Consider the following 24,201-nt stretch of genomic DNA (forward strand, 5'->3'; position numbering starts at 1 on the left):
CATTCAGAACAGATAACAGAAATTCCAAAACAAAAATGAAAATTCTCACTTTGCAATGCTAACTTTAATAAACCTAAATTATAATATACAAATATTGCATTAACAAATATCATTCTTCTGCAGAAAAGGCACTTTTTATTTGTTGCATTTTTGCAGATATAAAATTTTATATTTTCCATATATTAAAAAATCTTCTTGTACTGATATACTTCAATTTTTATATTATCATTATAACCAATTACATAATTTGAATGCAATAGTTTTAGTAACTGGTGTTTTCAATTTTGCTTAAAAGTACCGGTTTCTAATGCGGGCCTGTAATAAATCAGAAATGTCATTTGCAAAGTATCTGGCATTTTCAAAAGCAGAACCTAAAATTTATGCAATACATAACTTACATTAATTTGCAATTACATAAGTGTGGAAAAGCTGTTACATTTAGACTAAATCAAAAATAAGGACTTCATACAACAATTCCTCTTAACTCTAGCCTAATAATGCCTATCTTGCATTCAAACAATGTTCATGCAGTTAGTTTAATCACTTATTTACCATATTAGTGTTTGTTAATTTATGTTCTAAATCTATTTTAACTATCTATGCACATATAATAAATCCAAAAAATAAAGGTCTGCAAGGGAGGGAATTGAAAATAATTAATACATCTGAAAGCAGGAAAACTATCAACACTTGTCAAGGATATCAGTCTATTCTGATAGATGCAGGCAGAAGTGGGCAGAACACCAGAGTTTCACCACTGGGTTGACTCTACAGGTATAGTCCTTGACCTGGCTCAATAAGAGCTCCCTTGTGTGTGCCTTTGCCACATAGATACTATATACTTATGAACATTTTTCTCCAGTATTCAAACCTGAGCTCATTGGCACAGCAGTCAGCATCACTAAACATTTTATCAGCTGGGCAACAATCTGTATTTACAATAATACAATAGTGAAAGGAAGGTGTGTATTGTTGAAACCATGATAGATGCATTAACACTATACAAGAAGCTGGGGCAAATTTCTGAGATGAAGAAATTGTTGTCTCAATGAACTGAAGATCTGATACAGGATACCAATAAGTTTCCTGATTTTCAAGGTTAAGTTTTTGCAATACACAAAAATTTACAACAAGAAGCTGGCATCCTTGATCCACATAATGCATTTAAAGCTAGTGTTGAATGGTTTGATAGTAAATTATTTATTTATTTTACATATAGGCTGCCTATAGTTCTTACTAGGTGATGTTTGATTTGAAAACCTGTTCAGTTTATTATTGTAGTTCTATTTATTAACCCCTTAACTGCCGCGGGCGTATATATATGCCTTGCTCAGCCGGTGCGTTAACTGCTCTGGGCGTATATATACGCCCTTCCAAAATGCTATCATTTGCTTTGCCGTGCTACCCATAAAATTATTCGCAGAGCTTTGGAATGCAATATCACAATGACCTTGACAAAATATGCAAAGGAGGATACTATTTCAGAGAAGTGTAGGGAGAAATTGAAGAGAGGGAATTATCTAAAGCGGTGAAAGTAATGACTGCGCGGTATTGGCTCATTTTATTTGAGTGAAACGTATTTTTTTATTCTGTGTCCTTCGTTTCATTTACTTTTTGTAGTAGGTTCCAGGAATAAAGAAAGGTATAACGGATGTTTCAAACCCATTTATCTTATTTGAATTATTTTTTGATGAACTGCTCGTGCTTCATATTGTTATTGAAATTAACTGTATTGCTGACAAGTATATGAACCAACACCTTGCAAATGAAAAATCAAGAACAAAATCGTGGCATTCAACCAATTCAGAAGAAATATATGTTTTTTCTAGGTTTACTGATTTCACAAGGTATAACGCTGAAACCTGATATTACACTTTACTGTCTAAAAATGAATTGATCGAAACTCCATTTTAGGGATCTTTTTTATTATAAAAACATCATTTTTATTATACTTTTACTGAAAACATTAAGTTTTGTGTATTCATTTTTTCTTTTATTCTTTATTTTGTGAAAATAAACAGTTTTTGGAAAGTAAAACTTGCACTTATTTCCCCCCTAATAAATCGCATAACTACGCGCGCCTGTGTGAAAAACTGTGGCACTGGGAAATGGATCTTATGCGTTTTCCGTGGCAGTTAAAGGGTCAACAGAAGAATTAACATGCTGAATAAATGTTAGTTTATGTTATTAATATGACACTTAATGAGCTTTAAAAGCAGATTTATTTCATAATTTAGGCAGTATGATATACAATACGTCCTTAAATTCACTAATGGGCAAAATTTTACACTTAAAGAAATTTACAACAAAGGGACATGATAGACTGAAGTTAGGAAAGTAAGAATTGATGGACCTGAAATCTGATGAACAGAAATGCATCTGAATTCTGCTAAGCATCAAAATGACACGTGATAAAATTTTTTGAATTAAAACACACAGACTTTGTTATGCATTCTTCATGTAAAATTATAAAAATGCGCATAAAAATTTTGAAATGCAAAATGATAAATGTGCTTCAGTGTCAAAATGACCAAAAATGTTGAAAATGCCTACTTCACAAGAAAAAATTTAATTATGCCTGGCATTATTTTTCCATACTTCATATCCAGCACCGTTTCTAACACTTACATATCCAGATAAAATCCAAATATCTAGTCAGCTCATTCTTCTTTCAAAGCCATTTTAAATAAAGTTCGCAGTTAATTTATTTCGTCGCTCATTTTCAGTAAGTAACACTAAAACCAAACTATAGGATTTTGAATGCTATTTAATTTAGGTTAAAACAATATGTTTACTGGCAAGCATTATTATGTTATCACATATTCAGTTATGCATGGAAACATGTCACCACTTACTATTTGGCAAATATTTCAATAACAAGTCATGACTTTAGAAAATATGCAGCTTACTAACATTAATAGAAAAGCAATTAAATAATACTCTTTGCTTATTTTGTTAATCACTGCTTACCCTAAACAAGTGCATCCTTTATAAAAACAGACTAAATAATTATGCAGACATTATAATAACTTTCTTTATGCAAGGCATTCTATCTTACAATCTGCAGCAAAACTGTCATTTTTGGGCTTTCAGATAAAAACTATGTTTAGGTACAAGATTTTTTATACTCAAGGATTCAAATTTCATATTTTTCTAGATGGTACAGAATGATACATTTTTAACAGCATAATTTTCGTTGGAATAACATAAAATAAATGGAAAGACAAAATTAGCTTCTTTTACCCGACATATAGTAAATATGGATGGTGTGCAATAGGAAATAAAGAGGTATTTATGTGTTAATGCAACCAAATTCACAGAAATTGCTAAAATTTTCAAAATATACCTACTCCAGAAACCATGTGCATAATTCATCAATTTTAAAAGCAACACTACCATTTTTCTATGCATTTTCTTTTCATTTTATTCCAAGTTTTTATACATAAAGCAAGGTATTTTTCATCTTAAACAATTCTAATAAAATTTCTGCAGAAACACTTTATGTTGTCCCAAAATTGCTAAAGGAAACAATTGCACTGAGTGATTATTAAGACTAATCATATTAAAATTCAAAATATGTGTATAATACATTTCAATATTCGAAATCTGAATACCTAATAACTGGAATGTTCCAATATCCAAAACTCGAAATCCCCCCAAAAAACTGAGAGTTTTTTAACAGTCTAAGAATGAAGAACACAATACTAAAAAAAAAACAGACCTGCAGTTAAAGCAATTTCTCTTTCGACTAAGAAATTCCTGAATTTCAATTTCAAACCCTACTGACTAGAGAATCACACTGTGGCAAATGACAATACATTGATTGTCGTTAGCCGCAAACCATGGTTTTTGGACTTTGAATGGTTGTGGAGGGGAGGTTAACATTTCCTTAACTTACCTAAATGGTAAGTAAAAGCCCCAAGACATACCTGTCTGAAGTGTGATATTGCTGATAATGGATTTCTTTTGTTGGCATATTAGATGGGAAGAGAGAAAGAATTAGATTCAAAAGAACGTAGGTTTCAAAATTGGGCTCTTTCCTAACTTTCTAATTTGCCCTAGTTTATTATTATTTGCAGGTTATCATTATTACAGCTATCTTGATAATATTATAATTTAAATTTTTCTATTATATTGAAACACAAAAGTATATTTGGAACTTTTTTCTTACTATAGCATTCGTGCATTTCAGGCTTTATAAAAGTCGATTTCAAAATTAGGCAAAACAGTGGCCTTACTTTGGTGTTGGACATTGTACTGTAATAGTATACATTTAATTAGTAATTTTTTTTTTTTTCACATGCAAGTCATTCTTTTTCTACGGTAAAAATCGCGCAACAGCATTAAGGGGTTACACTGTTATGTAATACCCCCAAAAAAGCCAATATTTTCAGATTAACAATAATAAATGCTTTAGTCTGAATAAATATAGTTAGTCTGATAAATGTCAATCGTGTTTCATTTATTTTAAACATTCTATGATGTTTAATAAAAGTTTACAGAATTCTCTTTGCATAATGAATTGAAGCAACATATCTAACAAATGCATTGACAATTAACAGGATAAATTATTGATAATTTCTTATAAATATGAAGTTAATATTTATTTTTAAATCTTAATCATATTTTATCACATAATAATCATTTAGAATAAATTCAGAGATTCTACAAAAAAGGATTATGCTCAATGACTAAGAGTTCAATTTGCATTTGTGTCAGAATATGCATGAATATGATAAATATTAAAACAATGATACAAAATGTTACTAACATCGTAACTAGTATCTGCTTCATTATTAACCGTCAAACTTGCTAACTCCCCGAGACCCAAAGCAGCTTCTAAAGGATCATCTTCATTACCTAGCAGCGGTCTACGAGATCCAGGAGGAAATGGAAGAGAAGTACCACCTTGTACACCTACAGAAGCATTGTTCTTTAGTATAAAGCAAAAACTTGCAAAATTTATTATTATATCAGAAATATTATGGGAATTACGATATGAAGAACTAAAGCAATTTATTCAATATGCAAATAATTTAGAGTAAACAAAATTCAAGGAATAAATGTTTTATATCCACAACAAGCTGATATTGAAGTATGAAATTTTGCACTCATAATGCATTAACATAAAATTAATAGCATTAAAATACATAAAAATTCACTTAAAATATTTCACATAGAGCACATCTGTGTGCATATCTATATAACAGCAGATAAGAAGGTAAATGAGGTAGTGCAACTTCTCTTTCACGAGCACAGATGAATGATTATTGAGAAAGGTGAAAATTAAAATTTAGAACTAGAATCTAATACATGTTAGTAAAATAAATATTTTATTTCAAATTGAAAGTTAGGTCTGAGAAGGAAATCAGTTACCCAAAGCATGTCCATAAATAGTAATAAATAGCAGGGTTATTGCAGTTAAAACTAATTTATAGAAGAAAGCATTAATTCACATTAACACCCCAATAATATGAATATTTTCTCCTATCATGATGCATTTTTGCAATCAGTGAATTCAAATTAAGTGGTTTTCATGGTCTTTTTTTTAACAAGGCCATTATAAGAACATACCATTTTCATCAGCATGACCTTGGACATTGCTGCACGGTGCTCCAATATTCAAAAATGAACTCAAGCTTGGTCCTAAACCAGCTAAGGAACTGAGATCTTCCCCAAATGAATTACTGCCACTAACATTTGCATCACAGATGACATCTGACTTGGCATCTATGACCCCAGTTGCAACAGATGCTCCTGACAGATCATCCAAGTTAATGCGATCTCCATCAGTACTTCCATTGGCTAAACGAACAAGCATTGCCTGGAGTGTGGACCGTTTTGGTCCTGGCATATACATGCATGTAGAAGACAAATGTAAAAGTTGAAAATATAGTGTAGAAACGCAGAATACATCGCATATACAAAAATGAAATGCAAATTTTTTACCAACATGCATGGCGAGCAAATGAAAAACAAGATAAGACTGCACACAATACACTGCATGCATAACAAACAGTAACACAAACATATGTAACTATAAGAATTCAGCATTTATTTTCAGTAGAAATAAGAAACACATAAAATGTTAACTGCAACTGGTGGGTGGGAGGAAAGAAAAAGAGAAGGATTAAAAATGAAAAGCCTTAAAATAAAGGCAATGCAATCAGAACCCTACAAAACAGTCCTGTTGATTTTTTTACACACTGCTTTATTCAAGCCCATGTACAAACTTCTATTTTGTAAAAACAATATTTATTTATTTATTAAAATCCACAGTTAAAGATGCAAAAGCTTTGCAGATGAGACAAGATCAGATACAAAAGAAACATTTGAACTTAAGAAGCAAATATTTCTTAAGCAGGTATGTAACAAAATTTAAAGTGCATAATGAAATTTTAAGAAAAATTTTAATGTTAATGTAAAAGCTGATGAAATACTTTCAGAACACATGTAAGCCACTATAATTCATTTAGACTATGTCACATCACAGCCCAACCCAAAAATTGTTTATTTAATAAATTACACTTTTGAAATAACATGCAGATTTTATTGTTGAAAAATATACGATTTTTCCCAGAGAACTTCTCTACACAAGAAATAGTTACTCATGTTAAGAATATTGATTTCTTGTACGTGAAAAACAACAAAACATGAACTTCTACATTTTCATAATGACAAAAAAGGAATAAATATCCCTAAGAAAATGATAAAAATTTGCAAAAATCTAATATGATACTACATGAACTCTCAGCAGCTAGCTCGCTTATCCAGTCATCAAAATTTCTGCTATTTCTTACGGATCATATTTTTTAAAAATGATCTAGATATCCATCAATTATAAGAACGAACAGCAAAATAAGACTAATATAAAAATTAGTTAGTAGATGGTTGGCAAATATAGCTCTTCATGAGCAGATCCAAATGGCAATAAAATTAATACTTCCCATCAAACTGAAAACAATTACAGCTTAAAATAATTACTTTTCCCACAATATATATGTTTCAACCAGAATTTCACAGTGAATGTTCATAATATTGTATATATGAAGAACAAATCAAATCACTATAATAACTGTAAATAATATTTTATTACCATTAATAGTTCAACAGCAACACCCTTCCGGCATTGCACAAAACCAGGCTCCCATTGTGCATCAATTATTAAGTTCACAAGTTTAAGTTAGATATCATTAGTTATAAAAACAAAAAGCAAAGTAAGTATATATAAAAATTTAGTTAACCCGTTCGGGACCTGCTTCCCGTATATGCGACGAAACGATTCCACCCCTACCAGTCCAGCGACGCAACGATTCTACTCCTACCAACCCAGCATCACATATATCTAAATTTAAAACGGAACAATTTATTTGAATTTTTAAAAGCCAGTAGATGGAGCTAAATGGTAACTGTTTTCACATGGGCTGATTCATACGGCATTTGACCTTCATGCACTGGCATTAGTTTCTGTTTTGTGCTTCTGGTTTTGATAGATTTATTGGTATAAACAAGGGAATCACGGCTATTTGCAAGTGCGCCTGTGAATTAAAGGGTCACAGGTGTTTTTTTATTTCGTTAGAACTTTTTCCCCCGCTTTTTGTTCTTTGTTTTTTCTTTTCGTTATTACAATGTGGGTAAGTGCATCCAGATCCTTGTTTTCGTTTATGTTACTTGCTTTTTTTTTTTTTTTTTTTTTGTGTGTGTGTGTGTGTGTGTGTGTTAGGAAAGTGCATTTATCTGAATATAGCAGGTGTAACATCACCGAACATCCATGATGGAAAAACTCAAGACCAGTTGTTATTTTTCCATTTACTTTAAAAATTTAACATAAGCTTTGTTGGTTAATTAAAAAGTAACATTACAGCATTATTACAGAAGGGGAAAGACCATCAGTTTTTCTCAACGCGTAATGCGTCTTAGTCGTTCGCATTTCTCAGGAAAGAGCCAGCGTTTGTGTTTTACTTACTCGATTTAATAGGTGATTATATATAATGCCTTGAATGATCATTATACATAATAACACAGGCATTATGTATTTACATATAATGTATATATTGATGTGATCAGTAACGGATATCCCGCCGATGTGGGGTCTTTCCTTGATCACTTTTCAGTCATCGTCACGGACACCGTTTTTCGATTTAGTAAAACACGAAGTTTTCTAATATAAACCTGGTGTTACACATGGTTTGAGGATGAAATATTTCTAGGTGTCTTTTGAAGAAGTTTTTAGACATGTGTTGGGGTTATATATTCAGTTTCATTCCGTTAGCCATGGCTAAGAGACCTTACTTAAAAACTTAAAAATTTGTCCAAAATCACTGAACACTCCACCTTTCCGTCTAACTGGAAGACATTTTCCGAAAATTTATGTTCGACAGAAAAGGTAATAAAGGTACGAGAAGATGCATTGTGTGTGCTAAAACCAAGGAAAAGCGAAAGCAAACAACATATTTTGAGTGCAAAATATGCAATGTAGGACTGTGTGTCGATCCTTGTTTTGAATTATTTCACACACAGCAGAATTTTTAAATTCATATTTATTTACCTGCAGGTTAATCTTATTTATTTTTTTAAATTTCATATTTGTAATTTTTTTCATGTTTATAGTATTTATTTCTGTGTGTTAAGTTATGATTTTAGTATTTTGCCTGTTTAATTTATATCTTTTAATATGATATTCTTTATATTAATACACATTAAAAACAAGTACATTAAATACGCAACTTCAAAAATTGAAGTTATACTATCAAAATGCTGATTTTATATGATTCTTTTTATAAAATTAGGCTTAACTGCTGAAAATGTGCAGGCCAGTGGCGACAATCCATTTCAATGCACCCAGTCCTGTGACTGTGCTTCGTTTTCTGCACGCTGGTCCTTAAGGGATTATAATAAATGCTGTGCAAATATAACTCTTTGTGAGCAGATCCAAAAAGCAATAAAATTAATGCTTCTCATCAAATTGAAAAAGTTATAGCTTAAAATAATTTTTTTTCCCACAATGTATAAGTATTTCAACCAAAATTTGACAGTACATGTTCATATCCTTGCATAAGGTTAGAAAAAGATGAAACCACTGTAACAAACTGCAAAGAATTTTTTATCACCATAACAATAATTCAAAAGCAGTGTTATTCCAGCATGGTACTAAACCAGCCTCCCCTTGTGTATCTGTTATGAAGCTGACATGCCAGTTTAAGTTGAAACTTAACATTTTAAAGGCTACCCAAGTCAACACTTTCTATCATATGCATTATCTCACCTCAAGTGTTATGCAAAAATGCCATTAGTTTTTCCTCCTTTCTTAGCTGGCAATCATTTTCAACAATAACACAAAATGTTAGATATCAACTCTTCTTAAAGGAGCACTTTGTATTTTTAGGAGAACTAGAACAACTTTAAATTGAATTACTTATACATATTGATCTACAGCATGAAAAAATTTTCAAGGATGAAGTCGGTTTGCATGCAGTGAGAAAAGATTCCACTTTCTGAGTAGGATTCTTTTGTGATCTTTAAAAACAGTAATCACTAATATGATCTAAACTGGTGTATGCCCATTCTGGCATGTACATCACTAGTGATTTGATTTTATTCCCATCAAATGAGTAATTGCCTGTGTGCCCCCCCAAATAAACTTAATTTGGAGAAAGTGGATGCAGATAAATTAGCATAACCTAAAAAGTGTAAAATTCTTTTAAAAACGAAATGTTCAACAAATAAAAAAATAAGATAATACTAATTTTACCAAGTGTGACACTAACAGCCTCTTAACTAAATTTTAAGAAACAAAACAGTTTCTTACTACTTAAAAGTCAGATAGTAAAGTAATAGTTTTTAATTTACTACTTAAAGTAATAGTTTTTAATTTACAGAATTTGTAATACAAATTTCTAAACTTAAATTGTGGAGCAAGATTAAATTTCATAAAGAAAAATTCAAAAAATCAGGTCAAAGACTTTTCTTAATGAAAGACATGCTCTGAAGACAAAAAGAAACAAAAGTAAATCCACAATTTTCTGCTGAAAACATTCAATAACATGCATATAATAAATATTTCGTAAATATTATAATTTCCGGTACACTTATTTCATAAAGCTCAGTTTGACATTTCAACAAGACATCATTTTATATCTCAATACAGACTTCAATTATGCTTAAGAAAATAAAACACTGGCAATAAGAACTAGCATAAAATAGGTACTATGTGCTAAGCTAGAGTTTTTAAGGCCAAACATAATATTCTTCTTCAAGTGAAAATGAAAAATAAGAATGAAACATATGCACATGTAAGAACCCACAAAAAGCTTCAAAAAATTTCTAGTCAAATGTCAAGAACTGACAAGAGGAAAATGCATAAGTAATTAAGATTAACACACTTTAAAATGAATATCTGAATTTACCTAATTAACTACAATAGAAAGATCATTGATGTGGATAGCCTCCAAAAAAGTCGAATTCAGAAACTGGTGACTTTTCCTTTGAATTATTTTGGGAAGAACTGACAGATCAGGTTTCCTGACCAGCAATTGTATGTAATGGATCATCTATGAATTTGGTATTTTTCTAACATAGATGCAAAGCTTGAAATTTTCCCAGTGACACAGATTGCTATAGGCACTCCTGGAGTTCTAGTATACGTTCAACATTGCAAGTAATAGGAAATAATGGAACTGCTACTCATTTTTCAGGGTTAGTCTTGCCCCCTTTTCAACAATTAGGTCAATCATATGGGGCCAATTTACCAACTTTTTTCTACCTCAACTAATTAAAAGCACTAAATGAAGTATCACTGCTCCCAGAAAATCTGAATTTGCACAAATTTCTATGCTGCTTACTCCATTCTACTCCATGTAGGTACAAATGGGCCATTTTAACTTTTTAACTTTTGAGATCCTAATGTGAATGAACTGTGGTTGAAGCACTAGCACAGAACAGAAGTAAAACAGCAGCACAGATCACTGTCAACAACCACTTTCAGTAAGGACTATAAATACAGCTGCAGGCCACCCTGCAAAGCAGTAATAAAAAGCCATTTCAGGACAGGTGTGTCACATGTGCTTCGACCACCAAGTGTATGAACTGCTGTTTAAACGCACTACGAAGATTGGTGCCTAACATATGTATTTTTAGATAGAATGCTTAATTAGTATCTTCTTTTTCCCACTAGATGTAGCTCTATGTCAATTATGGTGGAATTTATAGAGCGTGGAGAATGTTCATGGTCATTCCATTAGTTATTTATCTCTACATATAATAAACAAAAGAGCCTGTCTGTGTGTGTGTCTCTTTCGTTTGTGCTGCGCGTAAGCTAATAGACTCACGACTACGAACTTTGGTACATAGGTGCATCTAGACAAGAGCCAGTGCACCTCGAAGCGTTTTTTTTTCGAAATTTGAATTTTTTTTTATTTTATGTTTTGTGACGAAATCACATCATTTTGAGACATAATGGGCTACAGGAAAGCGAGATTTTACTCTACAGACTCCATTTTCACATCGTCATGAAACGTAGGCACTTAGCTTTTTTACGAACTTAAAATAAATTTTGTGTTTCAATAAATTGATTAAATACAAATTTATTTAACAAAGTGAGCTTAACACCTTTTCAACAGGATTTTTTCTAAAAAAGTTTATTTTTAAAAATGTACAGTTTATTTTTCTTTGAATTTGGACATGTTAAACTTTTATACTTACAACTGCTTTTACAAAAAGAATTTTCGAAAAATGATAATATTTTGTATTTTTAAAAAATTTTTTAAATGAAGCTTCCGAGTACACTTCTCACATCTCTAAAAATGTGATTTTGGCAACAATTTTCCTGTCTTCTTGTTGTTGATGGATTTTTGATGAAATCGCATCATTTTGAATAGTTTCATTCTTTTAGAAATATGGGTTTGGCAACAATTTTTCATCGTATTTCTTACGTCGCTGTTTTTAAGAGATTGGCATATTTCATTGTCATTTTTATATATAAACAAAGTTCTTAACCTTCTTTATACCATTTGAGTTCTTAGGATTTTTCAAAGGGAAGTTGATTAATTTATTTATTAGGATAATTAATATTTGTATTAAGGGATATTGCTTATTTCATTGTAATTTTGTCATTGTAATTGTAAGCCCTTTTTCCGGTACATTTAAAAGCCAGATGAAGGCTGGCAGCGAAGCTGCTAGTTTTTGATATTTTGCTTTGAATCAAAACGGAAATTGTGTAGAGTACTGAAATAAAAAGAGCTGGCTATTAACTGTGTTAGCTGATATAAACACATGGGGAAGTTCTTATGCTTAACCCCTTCACGCCGACTGTCACGTCTACGTGCCAGCAATGAACACACTCACCTACCGGCTGACATGCAGGCGTGACAGAGCATTTTCCCGTTTACTACCTACTGTCACGTATTTGTGCCAGCATCCTGGAACATTTTTCAAACTATAATTTCTGCCACAAGATGGCACTGTATGTCCATATGGTTTCAGATACATGTACATTAGATCTTCTACTCAAAATGAGAGAAGCATGACTCACATACACGTGTTTTTGATTATATAAACAAACGAGGAACTAAATGTTTCCGAATGGCGTGATTTATGATGTCTCTTTAAATCGCACTTTATTCGCACGTGGTAGTTGTTTATTGTAAGTAGAAGTTTTATATGCGCTAAAGCGTTGAGTATTTCGGTTTACAGTTCAGTTTTTAGAAAATAATTATATCTTGTTAGACGTGAATTCTTTCTGTTTTTACCGTTGAAATGTCGAAGCGTCGAAAATGTTTAACAGAGCATGAAATAGCAGAAATGATGCAAAATATTTCAGATATTGATTCTGAAATTCTGATATTAATTCTGAAAGATTAACTGAAAGACATTTTCCAAAACTTTGTTCAGAAGAGACTAATAAGAAAATGAGACGACGATGCTTCGTTTGTTCACTTCCCGGAAAAATCCTCCAAAACGGCAAATGAGTTATTACGACTTCAAGGAATGTAACGTAGGCATGTGTGTAGATCCCTGTTTTCAAATTTTTCATACGAAAAGAGAATTTTAAGTAATATATTTAGTTTTCAGATGTATAATGTTAAAAGTCATAAAATGGTGAGTAATTAAAATAAAATGTGTAAAATATGCATTTAAACAAGAAATAAGGTAATTAAAGTATATATATATAAATAAAGCATAAGCCGTTTAAATACTCTATAGAGCATTATTAAACAATGCGTTGATACTTCGGAAATTTCATGGATTTAGGCTTAGTAGCAAAAAAGCCCCCGGCCCTGGAGAGATGCTCGCGGAAGACACTGCCGGCCTCCGCGATAAGCGCGTGTTTTCACTACCCGGCTCGAAGGGGTTAAGAACACTTTTACATTTGGCAATATGGAGATTTATAAGTCATATCACTTTAGAGGTTTTATCCATTCCCCTTAGAGTTTGGCTAGTGCTGAGGTGAATATTTTGTGCATTGTTTAGCAGAATGTTCTTTATGCTTAAAACGGCAAGGAAAATATAAAGTTTTCAAATTAATTCTGATAACTACGTAGGTGTCCTCTCATAATGTGCCAAAAATTGAAACAACTGGGCCACAAATTAAATTTATGTCACTTTTCCCCAGAAGTTAGGCTTAGTAGTGCAAACTGCCCATCCCAATAAGCCGGTGCATCTGTCAGTGCCCCATCTCAAGAAAGTGTTTGAGTGACTGAAGTGCTTGTCTCAAAATGGATAGGGGATGAGAAACATCCATCAGTTGCAAGTGCTGTTAAATAGTACAGTTCCTGATCAAAAGCTTCTCATTCTTGATCAAAAGCATTAGGTTATTTGGAAGTAGGAGTCATGAAAAAGAAGCAACGCCTTCACCGGAAATCGAACCACGGACCTCTGGAATACGTGCCCAAAGTGCAGACCACCACATTATGAAGACATGCTGAGAAGGTGGGAGAAATACCTTATATACTCCCCCTTTTAAAGGGCAGCTGGGGTTTTAGGGGACCCAATGGCCAAATCCTGGGTGTGGAGAATCATCATCCACCACCCTTTTAGTTCAGGTGCCACTGTAGAGACATTAGGCTATTTGGAAGCAGGAGTCACAAAAGAGGAGCAAAGCCTTTGCTGGGAATCAAACCACGGACCTCTGGAATACGTGCCCAGCGTGCAGACCACTACACTACGAAGAGATGCTAAGATGACGGGTAAGTAATAAGTAAGCTTATAAGGGAGAAATACCTTATAAGCTTACTTTGAACAGCAAATATATGAATACTCAGAAAACTTAAGAAGAAAAAAGGAGTCGACTTTATTTAGCAGAATGACAAGGTCTGGAATAAGGAGAAGGTAACATAAGGAAGATTTATGATACACAGTAATCATGTAATAAAATTCTTCTTATGTAACTAAAAGGTATACAAAAAGGAATCAGGTGTCTTCAGTTCAAAAGTAAACTGATTAGTACAATCTATGAAATTCATGAAAGAGAGCTTTTTAATTGTTACTGCCATCAAATAAAGCAGTTGTACCAACATAACAGAGGAAAAAAGTATTTTTAATATTTTAACTTATTTGGGTTAACAGCGCCTCATAATATCAGCCAATCAGCCAAATGACAGGGCTCCCCATGGTTTTTTAATTTGGCAGTAATCAATACTCCAAAAACAAAAAGTATTCAGTTCATTCAAAGCTGAGTTAAAGCTTCATTCATCAAGACTGACATGTGAAATAAAGTAATCAGTTTTTTTTTTTTTTTTTTTTTTTTTTTAAATTTAAATTTCTGTGCACCTTTTGTTGGATGGTTTGGTTTATGTGATAATGGTAAAGCCTCGAGGGCTATCTGCCTAAAGCCAAAGTTACAGAAATTTTCAACTGAAGCATGAGAGCTCCAAGAAGGCTTTCACATCCATAAACATCTCAGCTTAATTCAGTTATTCAGATTTTGTATTCAGGGTTGCCACTCAAACAGGAGAATGAAATTCCCTGACTTTTCCAGGTTTTCCAGGTGTGTTTCAAGAAAATTCCAGTCTATCCGCGTAATGTACGTTGGCTGTGCTAAGAGGTAAATTAATTATGGTATTACTTGTATTGTGTAGCAAATTCACTTAATTATTCAATAAATCCCAGAGGACATTTATTCTTAATTACTCTTGGTATACTTTGTTTAATAATTTTGTTTATTTTTCCACTTAAGAAACTTAATAAAATTTAAGATATATATATTGGATAACAAATGTATGTTTTATTTAATTATTACTCATGATCATCACCAGTTCAACACGAGGCTAATCCGGTCCTTATAAATCACAACGCAATGCTAAATAGTTAGGTTAGATTTTAGGTAAATTTAATTTGCGTGAGGTATGTTCTTAAAAGGCACCTTAACACTTGAAAACACAAATATAATTATAATAGTTGTTGTTTTCTCCACTGAATATTGAGATTAGAAACTTCTCATTCTGGAATAAAATAAGGCTTTTTTTGTAGACATTCTGCAGCTAAACGAAAGAAAGAAATCTATTTTAATAAATTGAGGTATTTTATATTTATTTCGCAGCATACATAAGGAAAAAATATGTGCATTAAATTTCGTGATGGTATGTCATCATACTGCTATAATTAATTTCAGAATTATGCCAGAGAAAATTTCCTGAAATTTGGAAATATTATTTACTAATAATAAATAAATTTAGAGGGAAGAAGCAACATTAAATTACATGAATAACATAAAAATAATTACTTAAAAATTGAATTAGAATAATCAACGATATTTTAGCGAATATAGTTATATTACATGGCTAGCCTAGATGACTGATTACTATTTTTTTATTTTACTGCAAAATGGCAAGGTATTTATTAAAAAGAAAAAAAAGAAAAAAAGGTTTAAAAAGATTTTTGCGGTAAAATTCTAGTATACGGTAGGGCTTTGTGGCATGATTTTGAAAATTGTTGCCAAGACCAAAATGACCCGTTCACTGCGCATCAAGATGTCGCCAAATTCCATTATTATTCTAACCAAAGAACGTCTATGTAAAGAAGAAAAGGTTCCATACAAGTAAAATGCTATTACGCCGCTAGAATGCGGAGGGAAAATTTGCCAAGGGATTTGGCGACGGAACCTGGCGGCCAGAATTTCCCTCTCCGCGATGTGTACAGGAAATTGAGAAACACGTGTTAAGAAGAAACGCTCTTTGACAAAAAGAAAACCACGAAAACCTGTTTTTAAATTATTGCGAAAAATCCAAGAAACGTTTTATCAAAGGACTTTTCTTCTTGGATTTTTCGCAATAATTTTAAAAACAGATTTTCGTAGTTTTTTTTTCCCCCTGAAAATAACTAATCCATGAATTAATTTACTTGCGCCAAAAAATATTTTCTTTTCCTTTAGAGTTTAACCACTTGCGCTGAGACTAAACTTCACGGTTGCGGTGCCGTGCGCTACAATATAACAAGCCGTAAAGTGTCTCATTCACGCCGCTCCGCATCTGCAAGTGCAATCCAGAGCTGTAACTCGAGAAATAAACAATCTCGTTGTTAGGCGACGTGTGCACCACGTTATTTTCATTTTTGCGATAAATGCTTATCGAAGTGGTGTTCACGTCGCTCGCGGTTTGAGACAAAAGCATTTTGATGCGCGTGGCACGTCCTTTTAGCGCAAGTGGTTAAAGAAATTTTAAACGATATTCATTTTACGAACTTTTGATAACGTGACCTTCGAACTTCGACACCGGTTTCGAGCTTTGGCGACAGACAGGCACAGCTGTTTTCCCTCTATGATGGAACGGAGCCACAGCCACGTCTGTTGCAGAGAGGTTTTCCTTCTTTACAATACATATTCTTTGATTCTAACCTCCATGGTACCGTATACTAGGATTAAACCCATTTTGTTTTATACGAGAACAGGTACTTTCTTTAGTTCATGCACTGCACATGCGATTCTCGAGAATATTGGAAACCAAAAGTTGCGGGAAAGTTGCTTTGCCTTTCTAAAAGACAATCAAATTGGAGCTGCGAAAATTGGCTCGATGCCAGCTACCGGAATGACACTCTGATACATAATTCGCCAAAAAAGTTACCTCTTCCGACGTCAGCGCAAAAATCGCTTTTTTTGGCGGGATTGTTGTATGAACTTCCCCGACTTTTCCAGATTTTGACAAAAATACTTAAATTCCCTGACTTTTCCCTGAATATTTTGGTCAATTTTCGAATTCCCTGACTTCTCCCGGTTTTCCAGGTAGCGTGGCAACCCTGTGTATTTCTCCTTCCCATCTACCATTAGCCTTCAAGGAACTTGACTTAGTTGTCTCTTGTTCACCTTTCTTTCAGCACACAGACAGTACTAGAGACTTTGCTTATTCAGTTACCACTTGGGCAGAAGTGGTAACTGGCCAAGAAATTTTTGAAAGCTTTTTTTGTCTTTTGCCTCCTTTTCATATTCATAATGGTAGAAGGAGATGACTGAGACCCAAAATTACATTACAAAATGTTTTACTTGCATTACACTAATTCTTGTCACTAATTTTTTTCAGCATTTGGTAGTTCTTTCTGTAGCATATTACCTACATTTCAAAAAATAGTAATATATATTTAAACCAAAAATGAACGCATTATGAAGTCAAAGAATAGTAATGGATACTTAAAACAAAAATGAAATGATTATCAAGGAATAATTAGTATTTCAACGCAAAATGAACAACAATTTACATCAGATTATTAAATTTACAATTTTTTTTTTATTTTCATTGTAAATTATCTGCTATTAACAAATAATTAAACCTAAAAGTTCCATATGACAAATTGAACTTATAGGACAGTACCTAAAGAAATATAAGAGGTAAAATTTAAGGGAGGGGGAATCTTATGTTAAATTCTCTAACAAATTATGTTATTATGTTAAATTCTCTAACTCAGGAACTCAATTACTTCAATGAAACTATTTGTTATTATAATGGGTTAATTTCATTTATTATATTAGTTATAGGCAACATATGTACAATAGTATTTCATATTGTTTCTTTTGTTGTAATTCTGCATCTAGCATGTTAACATGATATGATGTGAAAACTTCTAATTTTTTTTTGTGTGTGGGGGGGGGGGAAGATGGCCTGTAAAAATTTTTTTTAACTACGCAGTTTTACATTAAAATCAGATTAATCATATAGTAACATAAATAATCAAATTTTAACATGGACTATTTAACTGTTTAATTATAAAATATTATAGATCTAATAATTCATTCAAGTGGTTAAAATTTACTTGAAATTTAATTTGCATTAAATTTACTAACTCAGAAGTTACATGATAAAGTTTCACACACTTTACACAAAATACTATTAAATGACCAAGAATAGTGACTTAAACATGTGATTCTAACATTTCATAAATTACTAAATTATTAACTATGCACTTTAAAAAAATACATACTTTTAAGTCAGTAAGCAGATAAAGGAACTAAGATAATCAGTTCAGTGTTGCAGTTGCATGGATAAGTGTTATTTGGTAAGTAAGATATGCATACATTAACATTAGTATCATGCAAAAATTAATCTGGAGCTAAGTAATTAACTGAAATGAAATCATTCCCTGACATCCATGTCCAGTAACAAAACAGAGCAGTCACCACCAAGTGGTTAAAAGAATCACACCACAGAAGTTATTCCTAATATAGATAATTATGTAGCAGTACCTGCTGCACATATATGCCCAAGCAGAAGCACCAAGTCACCCAAAGCATTAATGGGAAATAGGCAACCAGATGCTAATTTGGGCTAACTTACTCTGAGTAGAGCCTTTCTTGCATTTCCTTTCCCTACGATATGCTTCCATCAACTGGGAAATCATCTGAGGATTTGAACCCCATTCTTCCTCAGAGGAATCCTCTGACTGCTCTGTTATAAAATGGCATGATCAGGGATTAAAGCAATATGGACAGAAACTACATGTAATTTATGATGTCTTGACATCTTTTTCAATCTGTCCACATTACTTGCTCATAATAATAAAAATGTTTCAATCACTGAACACATCTTCATGTATAAAACAGTACTAGTAAATTCATTTTAAGTACTAAATTGTTTTACCAAGTATTAAAAAACATTCTAACTTTTTTTTAAATATACATATACATATTAAGAAAGTATGACAGAGAAGCAAGTTTAGCAATTTTTACATTTTAAGCTACACGACTGTAAATTCATACAAAATTAATTACAAAATTATAAACACAAAACACAGAAATTACCAAGAAATCCTTTCACAATACAAAACAAAAAAACAAAAAAAAAAATTTTACAAGGGAAACACAGCATTCCATGCATAATACAGCTTACAGCCAAGAAAATAAAATAGTGATTTTGTTAATTTTAACCATTTACAAAAATTCAACTTAAAAAGAAAGGAAGGAGAAAGGAAGAGTGAAAAAGACTTCAAAAGGAATTAAATCACAATAAATGAAACAGCATTCCACACACAGTATATAGTATGATTATTTTTAAATTAAAAATGACAAGCATAAAGCGGTACAATAGTGAAAATAAGCTGTAAACCATGATCATTCCTAAAAATATAAAAGCTTATAAGCAGCGGATATAAATTAAATTTCTGCAACAGCAAATGCACTCAAAACGTATTCCACCAAAATTCTAAGTAAAGCCTCTAAAATACAAAAGCAAAATATTTAACAAATAGTATCACAATTCTACCCCCCCCCGAAAAAAAGGTGGAACAATTTAGTTTTTAAAGCTTAAAATATATTTACACACTGAGGTTAATTAAATATCTTAATTTTTAAATGTACAAAACCCATTACACTAATAATTTCATCCGAAGCAACACCTTCCAGTTATTCCCCTCCTAAATCCATGACAACCTAATTGATTTCATTAAGACTTCAACCCCATTTCAAATTTTAAAACTTTAAATAGCTCTTCAAGAAAAGAAATAAACTTCACACTATTTTCTGCTGTTCTTTTTTTTCTTTACCAAACCTTACAAAATAAAATACAAACTGCTTCTATCTTTTCCTTATTACGAATATATTCAGCAGAGCAAAAATTGCCACTTCATTAAGAAGAAATTTTTACTACATCACTGTATAAAAACATTGTCAGTTCTCCAAACGACTGCGAATTCATCACAAGATCAGATGATGGTAAAATCAATTACTTAGCATTTAAATTACATTGCATATTTAGCTTAAAATTTACACTACTACAGTTGCACTGCAGATTTAGATAAAAAATCTTGACTCTTCAGTACAGATTGTTTTAAATCCAAACTAGGAATTCACGATCAAATATTTTTATGTGTTCTATACACAATCATTCAGCATCAAAGTTTCTTTGCCAAATTGTTCACAATCAGCAGAAATTTATGCAACAATGGTTACACCACCTAACTTAATGTTCTCTCTTCTGCAATTCATGAAATCTTTTACATTGATAAAGGACAGATTTTTTCTCCTAATCCTATCGAATATATATTGAATATAATTCAAATTTCACATAATAAACCTACAAGTGCAGTTATTCCATACATGCTTTCACAGAATCCCACATTATTAAAATAAAATAATTTATATCTCATATATTAAAAAAAAACTATTAAGTGCATAAAAATAATACAATTCTTAAATATAAGAATTCAAATCATATATGATAATCTTCAGCTACCAAACTTAAATATCATTATATATATGAGCTGATAGCATTTATGCCTTAAGAAATGAATGAACATTTAAATATTTAGAACATAATCCTCCAAAGCACCTGAACTCTGTCCTGATATATAATGTGAGATATAAAAGTACAACCAGTGAATGAAAGACTAGTAGAAAGTAATTTAAAACTCTTGCAACATTTAGGAAAAAATTATTATGTCCATACTAAATCTTATCATTGAACTGCTATATTTTATGAATGTATTCTGTGAACTTGTACGAAAACTGATTGAGAATCTGAATTTGTCTAGCACTTTATATTTAAAAATATATATATATATATGTTTACTGCATTAAGTACAAGTCAATTATCTGCACATAGCAATAAATGAAGTATGTACACATCCTAATAACACAGCATGACCTGAAGAGCAAACTTTTCAATTGCTAACTTATTTTAATACATTAAGCACACAGTAAATAGTCATTTAAAAAATGCGGAACAGGACTGCACTGAAATGCAGAAGAAAATCTAGTCATTTCTCTGAGATTGTTATTTGATTTCCTTTAATTTCACAGAAAAGCTGGTACAAGATATGCAGAATGTAAAAGAATAAGCTTGAACAAATTCTGCATCTTCAAATGTGTTTAATTGAGCACATAAAAATGAAGATAATAGAGAGAACTTAATTTCTTTTTTAAATGATTAACTGTAAACACATGAAAAATCCAAGCACTCATCAGGTATCTGATTAAAATTCCTTAAAAACACAAATTTTTTAAGAAGTTTTAAATTTGTGTGCAAACAACAAACTAAACAAGAATAAAATCTAATGCATTTTCAACTGAAAACACATTATAAAAATCTGCACTCTTTGGGTTTAAAATTACTAAGATTTTAAGAAAATGCCCTGTTACAAAAGAAAGTCAGTACTCACTGAAGCCATGCTGCACACAAACAGTTTGTTCTTTTCAAGGACTGCATTAAATAGTTTGTTCTATCTTTTACACTGTATGCCCAAAATTTCAGGTCTGAATATAAAGCAGCAGGTTTAATACTGTCATATATATTAGCAACACTGAAAATGGGTAAGAACAGACTGAGCATGGCATGGTGGAAAGTCCAAGGTGTACCAAACAATGAGCATCTGAAACAGTTTTCCCAAGGCTAGGTACCATAGTAGTAAAATGGTGCTATTAACATTAAACATTCCTTATGTTGCTTTTATGAAAGAAAATCACTTGAGGCAACAGGTCAAAGTAATACAGCTAGAATCATACCCCCTCCCAAAAAAACGAAGACCAGCTACAGTCTCTGAAAGAGATATATAAATTTAATTGCTAAGAATCATATACTGCAGCAAACTGCTAGATGATCTTACAGTGTAGTGAACTATAAGTAGCCGATGGTGAATTTAGCTATCAAAGTTAGCCCAAAAGAATTTTTTCTGTGATCACAGAAACACAAACATTGAACCCTGCAAACTGGAAAAAAGGTTGCTTGGTACCTTTTAAAGTTTCTATTGCATCAAACTGGAAAAAGGCTGATTGGTACGAGTTTCTACTGCATCAAACTGGTGCCAGGCTTAGAATTTAAAAACAGCATGAATCATGTGTATGGATCCTTCATGTCTGATAATGATCATTTAGTACGAGAGGTGGAATATTTCTGCGAGACATGCTGGATTTGCTAATACCTACCCAGCCATGACTAAATACTATAGCTACACATATAGAAATACAAAACCTAGAGTTTTCAAGAGGTTTTAATGCTATGCTGTGACACTATTTAAAAAAAAAAAAACTAAACTGACAAATTAGCTTTATGATGCATGATACAGGTTAGTCAACTAACTATTTATAACAGGATTCTGATAAGTGCAATTAATTTACATATGCTCTTAGAATTTAATTGATATTGTAAATTAGTTTGAAGCAATAATAATTATTTTTATTTCTTCAATTAAAATTTCTTGATCAAATTTTAAATGTTAATTTTATATTTGCTTAATATGAATAGAGAATATTTGTTAAATTTTAATATTTAATTAGATATTCTAAATTTTATGCTCTTTGGCAAATTTCAGTTTGTAATTTTCTTACTTAAAACCTTTACAAGTAGAAAAGAAAGTAGGAAAGAAAAGCTTTCATTTATTTAAGTATTTTTAAACACAAAAACAAAACAAATAATTAATGCAATACTACTGAGTTGATAAACTCAGCGATAAACTGCGTCATGAGGAAAGCAAATGAAATAAAAATATTAATGGATTAAACATTGGATGAATCTTCAGGGAAAATTCAACAAATGTCTACAGTGGATTAAGACAATTCAACACATATAACATGAGCACAAAAAAATTATGCTGAAAATCTCTAGGGCGATGAAATCTGCATAATTTAAGTTTCATTAAGTCAATAAATTTCATTTATTACTGAAAAAAATCTTTCCTTAGTAAAGTCTAAAAATTAAATACACAGAGATGTACTGATCTACCAGGATATGTGATGAAAAAATGTAAGTCTCATACAGCTATGGAATGCCATTAAATTAATGAGTATCACTGCTGATAATGGACGACCATTCATGCTGATATTTACTCTAAATCAGATGACAACTTCAAACACTATACTGTGCCAGTGAACAAAGCTCATATCATTATGAGATAGTTTAAGGAGGACAACAGTGACTTTTATGTCGCTATGCTGCTCTTCAGTCCTCAGATCTCAAATTAAATGAAGATCTTCAAGTGAGCTGAAAGCAGTTGATTACTGCATGTCTATTCCTCCATCAAATCTCCAGGATTTGCATGAAACTGTAAAACCTTTATAAAATACCTTCACAATTACTTCAGTAGCTCATTTAAGTCTGTGTAAAGAACTTACAGTGTTTTGAAGGCAAAAGGCGACAAAAGAACATTGCTAGATGTGCGTACTCACAATAAAATGTCCACACAGTATATATTGTCACTAAGGAAATTCATCTTTTGATTCATGTTGATTACAGTTATCTCACATTGACAGAATAAAAAAGTAAAGATTTACATTTTGTACATAACTTACTAAGCACCACAAAATTATTCTTTAGGAGTTACAGAAATTAAAACATAAATCAAGAAGACATTTAAACTTTCAATAAACTAGAAATCAAAATTCCATATCTGAAAATATTTTATGCAGATATGGAAGGTTTCTTACCCCAGTCAGCACTATCACTCTGGGGTCGATGATCATTAGAATCACCAGCACCAAGGAAATCAAACTCTGCTAGAGCTTCTTCAGTTGATGTCTCACTTATTCCATCTTCACTTCTAGCTAAATTGTCATTTGGCCCCTAAAATTAAATTCAATCAAACATTTTTATATATTAGCCCATGGTCAAATACAATTGCATTCTCAATAAAATTACATGACAATAAAAATAAAAAAAAAAAAATAAAAAAAAACTTGGCACAAATGAAATTTAGTACCTTGGCTTTTATTTTTACTTTCTTTTCTAGTCTTTCATTATCCTCATCATCTACTGCACAAGTATCATCCATTTCGTCACTAAAGTAAGTAGTAAA

General features: G+C 31.7%; 1 protein-coding gene across 5 annotated transcripts in view; it reads right to left on the reverse strand.

Moving 5' to 3' along the window:
- Nucleotides 1–24,201, reverse strand: part of Cka (Connector of kinase to AP-1) — a 164,991-nt gene that overhangs the window by 60,863 nt on the left and 79,927 nt on the right. The window contains exons 7-11 of one of the 5 annotated variants that reach the window (XM_085807428.1): nucleotides 24,106–24,184; nucleotides 23,834–23,969; nucleotides 18,756–18,866; nucleotides 5,575–5,847; nucleotides 4,772–4,917 (exon numbers count right to left, since the gene is read on the reverse strand). In XM_085807428.1, the coding sequence (XP_085663554.1) occupies nucleotides 4,772–4,917; nucleotides 5,575–5,847; nucleotides 18,756–18,866; nucleotides 23,834–23,969; nucleotides 24,106–24,184 (745 nt within the window). The remainder of the gene's footprint in view (nucleotides 1–4,771; nucleotides 4,918–5,574; nucleotides 5,848–18,755; nucleotides 18,867–23,833; nucleotides 23,970–24,105; nucleotides 24,185–24,201) is intronic. The other 4 variants (XM_085807429.1, XM_085807430.1, XM_085807431.1 and 1 more) reach the window with 4 other exon arrangements.

The sequence above is a fragment of the Stegodyphus dumicola genome, chromosome X1 (genome assembly GCF_044657685.1).
Source record: "Stegodyphus dumicola isolate Sdum_Otavi_A_Nest chromosome X1, ASM4465768v1".
Taxonomy (NCBI): domain Eukaryota; kingdom Metazoa; phylum Arthropoda; class Arachnida; order Araneae; family Eresidae; genus Stegodyphus; species Stegodyphus dumicola.